The sequence below is a fragment of the Oncorhynchus tshawytscha genome, linkage group LG30, assembly GCF_018296145.1.
Source record: "Oncorhynchus tshawytscha isolate Ot180627B linkage group LG30, Otsh_v2.0, whole genome shotgun sequence".
NCBI classification, from domain to species: Eukaryota; Metazoa; Chordata; class Actinopteri; order Salmoniformes; family Salmonidae; genus Oncorhynchus; species Oncorhynchus tshawytscha.
The window spans coordinates 6,128,799-6,143,221 of NC_056458.1; the positions used below are offsets into that span (position 1 = coordinate 6,128,799).

The 14,423-nt window shown below is 42.2% G+C and overlaps 1 protein-coding gene across 1 annotated transcript in view; it reads right to left on the reverse strand.

Annotated features, from left to right (window-relative positions):
• The window catches only part of LOC112228927 (GDNF family receptor alpha-4-like), a 50,367-nt gene that overhangs the window by 13,257 nt on the left and 22,687 nt on the right, over window positions 1-14,423 (reverse strand). The window contains exons 2-4 of the mRNA XM_024394710.2: window positions 2,367-2,630; window positions 2,177-2,269; window positions 1,191-1,542 (exon numbers count right to left, since the gene is read on the reverse strand). Coding sequence (XP_024250478.1) covers window positions 1,191-1,542; window positions 2,177-2,269; window positions 2,367-2,630 — 709 coding nt within the window. The remainder of the gene's footprint in view (window positions 1-1,190; window positions 1,543-2,176; window positions 2,270-2,366; window positions 2,631-14,423) is intronic.

Genomic DNA, 14,423 nt, shown 5'->3' on the forward strand with positions numbered 1-14,423 from the left:
GGGTCTTCTGGTAAGATAATGCTCGATGCTTGGCTGTCATTTGACAAATACAAATAATATCGCTCTTATCCATAATAATCTCATAATGTAGGTACTCTAACCCCCACTCTATCTGTGAGCTGTTGGCTAGAGCACATGTACCAAGACCAGAGTGGGGACATTTTCTATATAATGCAATAGTTTTTGTGACAAAACCATCAGTAGAGATGAAAGTGCGACGGATAACCATTTAACTTGGATTTTTCATTCGTTACATGGTATTTTAACGGAAAAAGTTATTTTTATGTTAACTACGTCATCACGCATAGCCAATATACGCAGATTTTAGAATGTTCGCATGAAAATCTGTCGCAAATTGGATGGAAACCTAGCTAATTATGATTATTGAACAACAGGGCCTCCCGAGTGGCGCAGTGGTCTAAGGCACTGCAACACAGTGCTAGCTGTGCCACTAGAGATTCTGGGTTTGAGTCCAGGCTCTATCGCAGCCAGCTGCCCATGGGGCGGTGCACAATTGGCCCAGCGTCGTCCGGGTTAGGGGAGGTTTTGACCGGCAGGGATGTCCTTGTCCCATCGCGCACTAGAGATTCCTGTGGCGGGCCGGGTGCAGTGCACGCTGACACAGTCGCCAGGTGCTTGGTGTTTCCTCTGGCACAATGGTGCGGCTAGCTTCCGGGTTAAGTGGGCATTGTGTCAAGAAGCAGTGCGGCTTGGTTGGGTTGTGTTTTGGAGGACGCATGGCTCTCGAGTCCGTACTGGAGTTGCAGTAGTGAGACAAGACTGTAACTACCAATTGGATACCATGAAATTGGGGAGAAAAATAAAAAAAGATTATTGAACAACCTTTTCTCTGTAGGGAACCTCTGAACTCGTTGTACTGTAACTATTGTACTGCATATAAGGATCTGAAGTTGAAGATTCAGGTGGTAGTTCATGAAATACTTACTGTATGTACATCCAGTCCTCTCCACCTATGTCTACCCTCACATTCGCTACAAAACCTCCCTTCACACTCATGCACTATAATGAAATCAGTTAAGCCCTCTGCAAATACTACGCTAGTTATGAATCTTTGTATTGTGATTATAACTGTTAATATGCCTCAATACAGTACTTAAGAGTTGAGTGGAAAAGTTTAGTCTGATGTCACACCTCCCAGTAACCGTGTTTCCCCAGCCAGCTCAGCTCACCTACACAGCTTGTCCCTGGCACAGTAGCCCTGCAGGCTGAGGCAGTTGGGCTTGCCGTCTCTCTCCTCATAGGAACACGAGGGTACGATGGTCTTCCGCCGGCGCTCCCCACAGAGGGCATCGGAGCAGGGGCAGAAGAGCAGGGCAAAGCTGTACTCCTCTGGTACCCGCTCCAGGAAGCGTCGCAGCGCTCTGTGGCACTTCTGTCTGTTACAGCTGCCGTCGGAGCCCGGTGGCCGCTTGGTGCAGGACACAACATACTCCGACCTCAGAGAACCACACTTCTCATACAGACCACAGTCCTGGGCTGCCTTTAAACACTGGTTCTGCCCATCCAAAGGCAGAGAGGAAGCTGGGAGGAGAGGGAGAAAACACAGAAGAATGGAAAAAGGTGGTTGTGTTTTGGGAAAAGGGGCAATGAATAACAGAGAAAGGAAGACAAAACCATAAAATATATGATTCTGGAACGCAAAAACGTCCCAGACTGACATGTAAACTCACTCTGGAGTGCCAGAGTGTGCTCAGAGTGCGCCCTGGGCGTACGTAAATTCAGAGCGTTGTCAGATTGTCCGTTCGCGTTCAGAGCCCACACTGGACGATCGGGCCGAGGAGTAGGGTTGATCCAAGCGTTCTGACCACACATTGACAGTCAAGCACCCAAGCTAACTGGCTAATGTTGGCGAGCTTGCTAGCTGCTTCCAGACACAAATGAGAGAACACCTCACTCTGACCATTTTACTCGCCCTAGCAGAGCAGTGGTGACTAACTGCTACTGGCAACAATTTAAATTCACTTTTTTGCCGACGTTTACTGACACCGGCCATCACCCATGGGTGTTGAGCGTTCGTAAATTGATCAGTTATTCTGCGCTCTGGCATATTCAGATGAGAGTGCTCTGAAATTGGAGTAGATAGCCAGAGCGAATTATTCAGAGATGTTTCAATAAGCGAGAGCTGTGTATTGACGGAGCAGTGAGCAGCATTTACCTGCCATGATGGAGGCCATGCGTGACATCTCTATGTGCCTCACAAACTCCACCTCCAGATCCTCATACGGAGACACCTCGTTCTCATCGTACACTGTGAAAACACAGAGGCCGTAAGGACAGAAACAACCTCACACGCACCAATACAATCGAACAGATAAAATACAAAACATAAACACAGTCAAACCCACCAGCGAATCTGACGGTCCAGTAGACCCTGAGGCAGAGCTCCTCCCGGCGGGAGCCGCGCTGACACTTGCAGGCCTGGAGGGGGTGGTAGTGCTGCAGGGCGCTCTGTGCCTCCAGGCACTCACGTCGGGCGTCTGGGCCCAGGGGCGACACAGCCTCCTCAGCAGCACAGTACTCTAGCACCCTGTACACCCCCATACAGCCCTCATCCTGCACACAGCCCCGCTCCGCCTCCAGACAGTCTATGGAGCCAGCCAGCACACTACCTGGAAGAGGTGGAAGATGGGGAACATGATTGTCTAATGGTCACCTGTGTTCCTTGAACAGCTTATTTTTACAGATGAGAATTGTTCTGTCAGTTAGCACCCGTGTCGTTCCACGAAAAGAGTGCCTTTTGAGTCCCTTTGATATTTTAAGTAGAAATTGTGCACCAATATTGAATGTTAAATACCGGTTATATTAAATTAAGTTCCCTTTAATATAGACCACGTGGAGAATTCAATGATTCTATCATTTTTATATGAATAAAGACTTGCTAAAGTGTCCCTCCGTACACTATGGAAGATTTTAACCCACTTAACTCCAAACTTTCTCCAAGTTTTCACTATCATTGTAAAGCTGTAGTTATTTTTGATTCCTTGATCAAGTCATTCATATATATATATATATATATATATATATATTATACAGTCGTGGCCAAAGGTTTTGAGAATGACACAAATATACATTTTCACAAGGTCTGCTGCCTCAGTGTCTTTAGATATTTTTTGTCTGATGTTACTATGGAATACAGAAGTATAATTCCAATTATTTCAGAAGTGTCAAAGGCTTTTATTGACAATTACATGAAGTTGATGCAAAGAGTCAATACAGTGCCTTGCGAAAGTATTCGGCCCCCTTGAACTTTGCGACCTTTTGCCACATTTCAGGCTTCAAACATAAAGATATAAAACTGTATTTTTTTGTGAAGAATCAACAACAAGTGGGACACAATCATGAAGTAGAACGACATTTATTGGATATTTCAAACATTTTTAACAAATCAAAAACTGAAAAATTGGGCGTGCAAAATTATTCAGCCCCTTTATTTTCAGTGCAGCAAACTCTCTCCAGAAGTTCAGTGAGGATCTCTGAATGATCCAATGTTGACCTAAATGACTAATGATGATAAATACAATCCACCTGTGTGTAATCAAGTCTCCGTATAAATGCACCTGCACTGTAATAGTCTCAGAGGTCCGTTAAAAGCGCAGAGAGCATCATGAAGCATCATGTTTGAAGCCTGAAATGTGGCAAAAGGTCGCAAAGTTCAAGGGGGCCGAATACTTTCGCAAGGCACTGTATTTGCAGTGTTGACCCTTCTTTTTCAAGACCTCTGCAATCCGGCCTGGCATGCTGTCAATTAACTTCTGGGCCACATCCTGACTGATGGCAGCCCATTCTTGCATAATAAATGCTTGGAGTTTGTCAGAATTTGTGGGGTTTTGCTTGTCCACCCGCCTCTTGAGGATTGACCACAAGTTCTCAATGGGTTTAAGGTCTGGGGAGTTTCCTGGCCATGGACCCAAAATATCGATGTTTTGATCCCAGAGCCACTTAGTTATCACCTCAACATTGTTCGTCACCAAACTGTTCCTGGATGGTTGGGAGAAGTTGCTCTCAGAGGATGTGTTGGTACCATTCTTTATTCATGGCTGTGTTATTAGGCAAAATTGTAAGTGAGCCCACTCCCTTGGCTGAGAAGCAACCCCACACATGCATGGTCTCAGGATGCTTTACTGTTGGCATGACACAGGACTGATGGTAGCGCTCACCTTGTCTTCTCCGGACAAGCTTTTTTACGGATGCCCCAAACAATCGGAAAGGGGATTCATCAGAGAAAATGACTTTACCCCAGTCCTCAGCAGTCCAATCCCTGTACCTTTTGCAGAATATCAGTCTGTCCCTGATGTTTTTCCTGGAGATAAGTGGCTTCTTTGCTGCCCTTCTTGACACCAGGCCATCCTCAAAGTATTTGCCTCACTGTGCATGCAGATGCACTCACATCTGCCTGCTGCCATTCCTGTGCAAGCTCTGTACTGGTGGTGCCCCGATCCCACAGATGAATCAACTTTAGGAGATGGTCCTGGCGCTTGCTGGACGTTCTTGGGCGCCCTGAAGACTTCTTCACAACAATTGAACCGCTCTCCTTGAAGTTCTTGTTGAACCGATAAATGGTTGATTTAGGTGCCATCTTACTGGCAGCAATATCCTTGCCTGTGAAGCCCTTTTTGTGCAAAGCAATGATGATGGCACGTGTTTCCTTGCAGGTAACCATATTTGACAGAGGAAGAACAATGATTCCAACCACCACCCTCCTTTTGAAGCTTCTAGTCTGTTATTCGAACTCCATCAGCATGACAGAGTGATCTCCAGCCTTGTCCTCGTCAATACTCACACCTGTGTTAACGAGAGAATCACTGACATGATGTCAGCTTGTCCTTTTGTGGCAGGGCTGAAATGCAGTGGAAATGTTTTTTGGGGATTCCGTTAATTTGCATGCCAAAGAGGGACTTTGCAACTAATTGCAATTCATCTGATCACTCTTCATAACATTCTGGAGTATATGCAAATTGTCATCATACAAAACTGAGGCAGCAAATTTGGAACTTTTGACTGTATATATATATATATATTTTTTTTTACCAGGTTACACTTTGCAAAAGTCACCGAATTGGTGGAAGGACCCACCTGTTTGACAATGAGCATCAGTGCTTATTTGTTGAAAAGCAAGACCCTAACATCAGAGGTGGACAGACAGACAATCTACAAAACACTTCACTTCAGAGTATGTTCTATGAAGAACTGGTAGTTGTCAAGGATAAAGGCCAGGCAGAAGCACAGACCGAAGAGGTTGAGTAAAGCAGTGGCTAGCAATGTTGTTTAATTCACAACTGTCCTTTTTCTGTTCTCAGGGGGACTTCAAATTCAGTTAATTTGTGGTAGCAATTGAAATAGTTCCTGGCAAGTGGCAAATGCAGCTTTTTCCCTAGGGGTTTTAAGGATCAGACTACAAATGGAATCCGGATTTGCAGTTATATCCTCATTCAACATGTTTGTTGGCGAGACTCTCTCTCTTGCTCACACCCACACATACCTGCAAACAAATAAATCTACTGTATAATACAGTATGACTATAAGCCCACTTTCAACCACGCTCCTATATATACAAACACAAACACACAGAGGGGAATACTGATTATGGTTACGCACTTCAATTAAGCCCATGCTGGCTAGGAGCGCACAGCACAGCTGAAATCAAACTCCAGTGGCGCATGGTTACAATCACAGACGCCCCATGAGTTCCACATCTCACTCTGGCAGGAAACAAATCAAAAACAGATGGACACGCTCCGTCACCATAGGCAGGGGACCCTAGCAGACGAGGCCAGCAAGGCAAGCACATAAACTCTGGAGTTCCCACCAAGCTACAGGGTGATGAGGCATATAAAGTCAAGTTCACAATTGTTGGCACCATCGATAAAGATCAGCAAAAAAAGACAGTATAAAATAAATAATAAAAATACTGAGCAATATTGTATGCTCAATTTAAAAAAAATATATATATATATATATATATTATACTAATACAATTGACAATTTTAGTTTTACCAAGTAATAGTTATTTTTTCTTAAAGAGGGGTTAAAATTATTGGCACCCCTGTTTTCAATACCTAAGCTTGCGAGGATAATGGCACTAAGCCTTTTTCTAAAGTGTTTTATGAGATTGGAGAAACACTTTGGGAGGGATCTAAGACCGTTCCTCCATACAAAATATTTCCAGATCCTTGATATCCTTTGGACTGCCCTCTTTGATTCAAACCATTGGTTTTCAACCCCATTGAACAATTTGGATTTTGTGGTCAATGAACCATTTCTTTGTGGATTTTGATGTGTGCTTGGGGTTATTGTCTTGCTGGAAGATCTATTTGTGGCCAACCCACTGGGCACAAACGGATTGCATCAAAGTTGTTTCAACGTAAATTGTCAAAGACGTGGAATCTACATGGAAAATACATTGGATTTGAAAAAAAAGTTATCAATGTCAGCTGTTGTTTTGAGGGTGACCTTTTTAAAAAAAAAAATGTATTTATTAATTTTCTGTTTTACAAACAGACAGATAATTACAGAAAACAGTACATCAAGAATACCTCCCAACCCCTCAACAGGACACAAAGAAAGAAAACAGAACACAAACTTGGCACCTTGCTTCATTGATTTGGGGACCCTAGTGAAGATATGACAGCCCTCAGTATAAGGATTATGCTTGTCATTAAAAATAATTACTATGGATCAGGGCTGGTTGCAGGTTGTGTTGCCCAGCATCACGTGAAAGATACGCTATAAAGGGCTGTCATATTTTCACGAATGCATTAGATCTGCCAGAGATATCATGGCGAATTTTAGGGTGGCACTTCAACCACCGGATTATGTCATCATGGTAACCAAATTTCAACATTGACAAACCTTGTATTAAAGATGTGCAATTTGTACCTGTAAAAATAAAGTTTGATCTTCAACCTTGTTTCCACTGGGCTGAGCCTCCTACTGGAGAATGTATCTATTTACAGCTTCCCTTTTGGTCTTCCATCCAGGGTTTTAACCAAGCCCAGCTTAGCTATGATATTTGACACTGACTATCACCAATGTGCTATTGTGAGAATGATAGTTCAAAAACCAAAATAGATTCCCTGTTGCTACCGAAGTCCTTCCAAAGGGTAGGTTCAACAGAGTAAATGAAATGTGACCATACTTTATCCCTCATACTGTCTACTGAGTGTAAAAACCATTGGTGTATATCATCAATTATGTTAATTAGGTCTACGTAGCATTTGCAAAGTCATCAACTACTATTTTTTTTCAATTCTACCCAGAATTCAACTAAAAATAGACAATACGATAGGCTTAGGGTTTCAAGCTCTGGTTGATTTCAAATGTAATGATATTTAGTGATGTTGAATTGTGTTTGGTTGTCAACGCATTCAAATAGAACATTTTGAGATCTTCTGTTTGGCACAGATGGACACATAATCAAGTTGGATTTGATTTAGTCCTATTCTTTAACTTTTGGCTGAAATTGAGATGTGAATCCAACATATGAATTATTCATGTGCAGTCAGTTGCACAGATGGAACCTTCCAAGCAGAAGATACATATCCTTCACATGTTGATATTTGGTTGCGTTGACCACCAAACTCAATTCTAAACCACTTTTGAAGTACAATACATAGCCTATTAACTTGCAGACAAGTTAACAAATGATATGTTGGATTCACGTCTCCATGTGAACTCTATGAATACAAAGCTCTTTGGCTATGCACACCAGCGGAGGGTTTGTTGTTGAAAATAGGAATCACATGTAGAAAAGAACCCCATATCAACTGTAAAATTGTATTAATTGTTTACTGACAGTAAACTGTATCATGTTCAGTACTCTCGAGAATAAACGCTGCTGATTGATTTTGAGACTGGTCTCTGTCCATTTTATGCAAATAAGAGTCTTACAAATTCTTAGGAATTGACAGTGTTTAATTTGAATTTGGTATTAAAACATATAGGAATTAAATTCCAGTAACAACATATGAGATGAGTAATGTAGGGTATGTAAACAAAGTGGCATAGTTTAAAGTGGCTAGTGATACATGTGTTACATAAAGATGCAGTAGATGATAGAGTACAGTATATACATATACATATGAGATGAATAATGTAGAGTATGTAAACATTATATTAAGTAGCATTGTTTAAAGTGGCTAGTGATATATTCTACATCAATTCCCATTATTAAAGTGGCTGGAGTTGAGTCAGTGTGTTGGCAGCAGCCACTCAATGTTAATGGTGGCTGTTTAACAGTCTGATGGCCTTGAGATAGAAGCTGTTTTTTTAGAAGCTGTTTTTTTTTTACCTCGCCTTCTGGATGATAGCGGGGTGAACAGGCAGTGGCTCGGGTGGTTGTTGTCCTTGATGTTTATGGCCTTCCTGTGACATCGGGTGGTATATGTGTCCTGGAGGGCAGGTAGTTTGCCCCCGGTGATGCGTTGTGCAGACCTCACTACCCTCTGGAGAGCCTTACGGTTGTGGGCGGAGCAGTTGCCATACCAGGCGGTGATACAGCCCGACAGGATGCTCTCGATTGTGCATCTGTAGAAGTTTGAGTGCTTTTGGTGACAAGCCGAATTTCTTCAGCCTCCTGAGGTTGAAGAGGCGCTGCTGCGCCTTCTTCACGATGCTGTCTGTGTGGGTGGACCAATTCAGTTTGTCTGTGATGTGTACGCTGAGGAACTTAACTTACTACCCTCTCCACTACTGTCCCATCGTTGTGGATAGGGTGCCAGGTGCACAGTGTTTCCTCCGACACATATTTGCGGCTGGCTTCCGGGTTGGATGCGCGCTGTGTTAAGAAGCAGTGCGGCTTGGTTGGGTTGTGTATCGGAGGACGCATGACTTTCAACCTTCGTCTCTCCCGAGCCCGTACGGGAGTTGTAGCGATGAGACAAGATAGTAGCTACTAAAACAATTGGATACCACGAAATTGGGGAGAAAAATGGGTCAAATTCAAACAAACAAAAATCTTTAATGTTATGGCCATATGCTTTCACTGGTCCTGGGGCCTTTTGTTAAGGTCAACGGCATCATTAACTTTACCCAGTACCAGGACATTTTAGCCAAAAAACCTGGTTGCCTCTGCCAGGAGCCTGAAACTTGGCCGCAAGTGGAAATCATGAAAATCCACATTTTGCAATGGCCATCTCAGTCTCCAGGCTTGAACCCGTGATTTGAATAGAAGAGGGCAGTCCGTAAAACAGACAAAGGACATCAAGGATCTGGAAAGATTCTGTATGGTGGAATGGTCTAAGATCCCTCCCAATGTGTTCTCTAATCTCATAAAACATTGTAGAAAAAGGCTCAGTATCATTATCCTCGCAAGGTGAGGTATTGAAAGATATTGAAAACAGGGGTGCCAATAATTTTGACCCCTATTGTTTTTTAGAATTGTTTCTATTACTTGTTGAACAAAATGTATTTTTTAGAGCAATTCTATTTGTATAAAATATCATTTTGTTTAGCATACAATACAGCTCAGTATTATTTATTTCATACTTTTTTGCTCATCTTTATCAATGGTTCCAATAAATTTGACCAAGCATGTAAGTGTAACTGATAATATTAATGACACCAAGTACTTAAATACATTCATATTAAAACTAAATGCAAGATGTGCATCTTTATGAAATCCAGAACACCATACACATCCTAATTGTTTTTTTAAAAACTTTATTTAACTAGGCAAGTCAGTGAAGAACAAATTCTTATTTTCAATGACAGCCTAGGAACAGTGGGTTAACTGCCTGTTCAGGGGCACAACAACAGATTTGAACCTTGTCAGCTCAGGGGTTTGAACTTGCAACCTTCCAGTTACTAGACCAACACCTCTAACCACTAGGCTACCCTGCTAGGCTACCCTGCTAGGCTACCCTGCTAGGCTACCCTGCTAGGCTACCCTGCTAGGCTACCCTGCTAGGCTACCCTGCTAGGCTACCCTGCTAGGCTACCCTGCTAGGCTACCCTGCTAGGCTACCCTGCTAGGCTACCCTGCTGCCCCAATGAAACATGTACAAATGAATAATCACATTCTAAGCTCATTTGATAGTTTGGGAAATATTGAGACCTTGGGGACTATGGAGACCTTGGGGAATATGGAGACCTTGGGGAATATGGAGACCTTGGGGACTATGGAGACCTTGGGGACTATGGAGACCTTGGGGAATATGGAGACCTTGGGGAATATGGAGACCTTGGGGAATATGGAGACCTTGGGGAATATGGAGACCTTGGGGACTATGGAGACCTTGGGGACTATGGAGACCTTGGGGACTATGGAGACCTTGGGGAATATGGAGACCTTGGGGAATATGGAGACCTTGGGGAATATGGAGACCTTGGGGAATATGGAGACCTTGGGGACTATGGAGACCTTGGGGACTATGGAGACCTTGGGGACTATGGAGACCTTGGGGAATATGGAGACCTTGGGGAATATGGAGACCTTGGGGAATATGGAGACCTTGGGGACTATGGAGACCTTGGGGAATATGGAGACCTTGGGGACTATGGAGACCTTGGGGACTATGGCGACCTTGGGGAATATGGAGACCTTGGGGAATATGGAGACTTGGGGACTATGGAGACCTTGGGGACTATGGAGACCTTGGGGACTATGAGACGAGCCAGCATGTTCATACAGATGAGAGCGCTGCCCTTTTCAAAGTCCTCTGGTAACAGAGAGAAGTTATTGGATTGATTGAAATGTGAACAACATTAATTCCCAAAGAGTTCAACTTGTCAGTTTGCATTGCAATTGTTTACCTTCAGCTATCGCCATGTCCCTAGCAAAGTGTGGTGGTTGAGGCACAAGTGATAGGAGATGTGACACACACACACACACACACACCATTGTGAGTTCTTGACACATAATAAAGTAATATCACAGAAAAGCAGGCGGGGCCCGAGGCTTAGGTTGTGCAATTAAACAGCCTGCCAGTAATCTCCATTATGGGCAGTGGTTTGTTCATTTACTCTCCACTCCAGCATGTACGCTCCCTAAGGCTGACCAGGCCCAAGATAGACACCATCAGCAACATTTGTTTCAGAAGGCCTATCTTAATACACAGGCACATAATTAGAACCCATGTCAGGTACAGACCAGCTCGGTTAAATCTTGTCAGGCAGAGAAGTTCTAATTATGGTAATAACTTGAGCGTTCTTTATTGGCACGATGATGAAGAGTCGCCACGCTACATTGGGCAGTTTCACTTACGACAAAATGGGTGGGGTGGAGGAGGGAAGGGGTGTGATGGGTGAAAAGTAAGGGGTAAAAAAATCTTAAGAGTGAGGAGGAGGGATGAACACCTGTGATATGTGAGGCTTCATGTGCACTATTGATTTCTCAGTGGGGCGATTTATAGAATTTGTAAGGCAAAGCTGATGGCTTGCCAGCTCAGTGACCCGCCTTAGGTTAATGTCAGAAGAGCAGCACCACACCGCATATCAACACACACAGGCCCACACACTGAACCACATCATTTAAAGTAAACACACATTTACTTACCCGTCCGTTCTCACCGCGAAATAGTTAAACACATAAAAACCACTACATTGCCTAGCAACATAAGAGGACAAAGCAACCAGAGGGAGCAGTTCCACAACCAATGAATTCCACCATCTAGCCTCTCTCGTCTACAACAGTTCCTTAGAGGGGTCTTGGTAACCATTTTGTAAACATGGAAACGCTGGAGGAGTTTCAGGATCTAATATGCTCAGCGCTCACCCAGGGCACACCAGCCTTGTTTTACTGGGGTAATTGAGGGTAGAATATTGGATAAAATGAAATAAATGAGCTCAACCTCAGTGAACTCTGTAAATTGGTGATGATGACAGACATGTTGGGAGGGCTGGGGTCCACTTCAGAGCTTCTCACTCCCGGGGTTTACATATCACAGGGCTACAAGGTCGGCCCAGTATACGGTTTCAAAAACAACTCCGTACCATGGGGGAAAGACATGGAAATACACTTTACTTAAAAAATAATGAGGAGAGCACACAGTAGGCGAGACAGGGGGATATTGTAACACCTTGAATTTCTTCAAACAGAAACGAGGTAGAGTGATAAAATTCTCGTAGTACATGCCCATTTAGGTTCTCTCCCGAAGCCACATATCTCACTCTTTGCAAGTTTTATGGGCTAATGTTTGTTTTTGGGGGTGAAAGTAGTTTTTTTCACCTGCAGTAATTTTCTTATACTGTACTGAGTATTCATGTCCAAAACTCCAAACTAGCATAATTGTCAGCACTATCTGCAAAAAAAGGGTATTCTTTTTTTCTCTCTTCTTTTTTTACATAACATAAGTGTTTGGGGTGAAAAAACAACATTTTACCAAGAAAAAGACTAATATGAAAACATGTACATTACAGTCAATGGGTACAGTAGTTGCAGCATCTGGGTGTCCACAACAGAGGACATTTTGTGATAAGCTCTTATTTAGCTCATTGAATGTGAAAAGATTCTTACACAGTCCTGACAACTCACTTGACTATTCCTGAGATATTCACTTACTAGAAGAGAATCTGAATAACAAACTCACAGAAATGATAATTCCTAACTACACATAGTTATTTTCAAATTTCCATAAAATGTACGCATTTTGACGGCGGCCATTTTTTAAGAACCAGGAAGATAAAGTTGTCACGGTCACACGCCCACACGTGTGGAATCATTGAAAAGACAAGAATATCCTCTCAAAGGGACAACAGTACTTTAATACAGTGGCTTGTATGGCAGAGATACGGACCAAGAACTGACATCCACTATAGAGGACAAAAATGAATTGATAGGTCTCAGGAGGCTGGATATATGTTGGCTAAACATTGACATGATTGTCATCTCACTATTGTTGTCACTGTGATTTTAACTTACAAAAACAAACTTTAAATAACAATGGAGACCTGTAGAGTGCCAAATAAGTTGTATATAATATAGTCAGGTTATCGTCATACTATTCAGATGTTTTGAGAGAAACAGAATGGCCATCCACAAACATGGGTGTCACTGTAAATAATGTTACGTACTTAGAAATACTTATATTTCTTGTGAAATCATCACATATGTCTATGATAATATGATCATTCATAAACATGAATGATTTTGAAGTCAACATTTTACTGCAGTGGGCTAAATCAGGATCAGGGTGATTCTTGGTGGTCTTAAACAAATCTACTTTGAAATAAAAGTATACACCTCAGACACATGGTCATGGGCTTTAAAAAAAGAAGACACCTGTACCATGTCAGATATAGAGTTGAAATGTATTCCATTTTGAGTTTGCATCCCTATGGTACACTTTATATACATCTGTGAAGACTGAAATATAACAAAACTGTTGGACATAGAAACACCAGATTTTCATGCTTTTAAAAAAAAAAAGTCATCTTTATTAATTATTAAATTCTGAAAAATATGAATAACATTCCACCCATGAGGCCAAAAGGGCACTTTTGCTCATTGACTGCAGGAAAGAGCAGCATGGATTTATTTGTTTTATTCTTTAGGTGTTATATTTGACCCCAGCTACTGTTACAATTGCCCCTGGCACGAGGGAAAATGTAATGTCCGGACTCTACTTTTCAAATTAATATCAATATAGTGATCCAACTAGTGTGGTCACGATAATAGAATTTTGACTTGGATACAGAGACAAGGTTAAGTATCACGATACTCGATACCATCACAATACTCAATACCAAAACAGTACCAAAACGATACCATGCAAAAAAAAAGAAAGCATATTAGCCAAAGTCACAGAATGGCACTTGATCCTGACAGAAACTCAGCTGCTCCTCTGATCAATCGTTTAAGTTCAATATCATTATATTTTTTACGTCAACATTTTCCAGAGACAGCCATGTATGCATTAATGAATCAATTACACAATCAATTTGACTTTGTTTTTACCAATCTAACTACATAACAACATAATGGTAATCATGTATTTCAATAGTAAATCTCTATTGATAAACTGTGTAATCAAGATGTAGTCTAGGCCAATTCACAATATAGGTGAATGAGTATTCAATAGGAGTATGTGCATGCATTGAGTGATTGAGCTTATTTTGGCTGATTTCATGGGGCTACAGACAGATGACAAACAATCTGTTTCCCTTCTATTTGGGACTTATTTTACTGTACTGATCAACAACATTAGCATACATCTGCCTCTTTAACCAGCAATGACGTCATTCACGGGGCAAGAGAGAAGCGGCCCATCGGAGCCCTATGCACATACACAGTCAGTTCACTGAGGCAATAGATCATCTTAGGGAGAGACGTGAGACGGGGACCGATTTAGTGAATGAATAAAGTTTTGGTGGCTTTGAAATCAGCATATTTTCCATTATGGTTTGCATATTATCACAAACAAAGTACCTCGATATAGGGAAGTGGCGGTCATGACATTTTGTCAGCC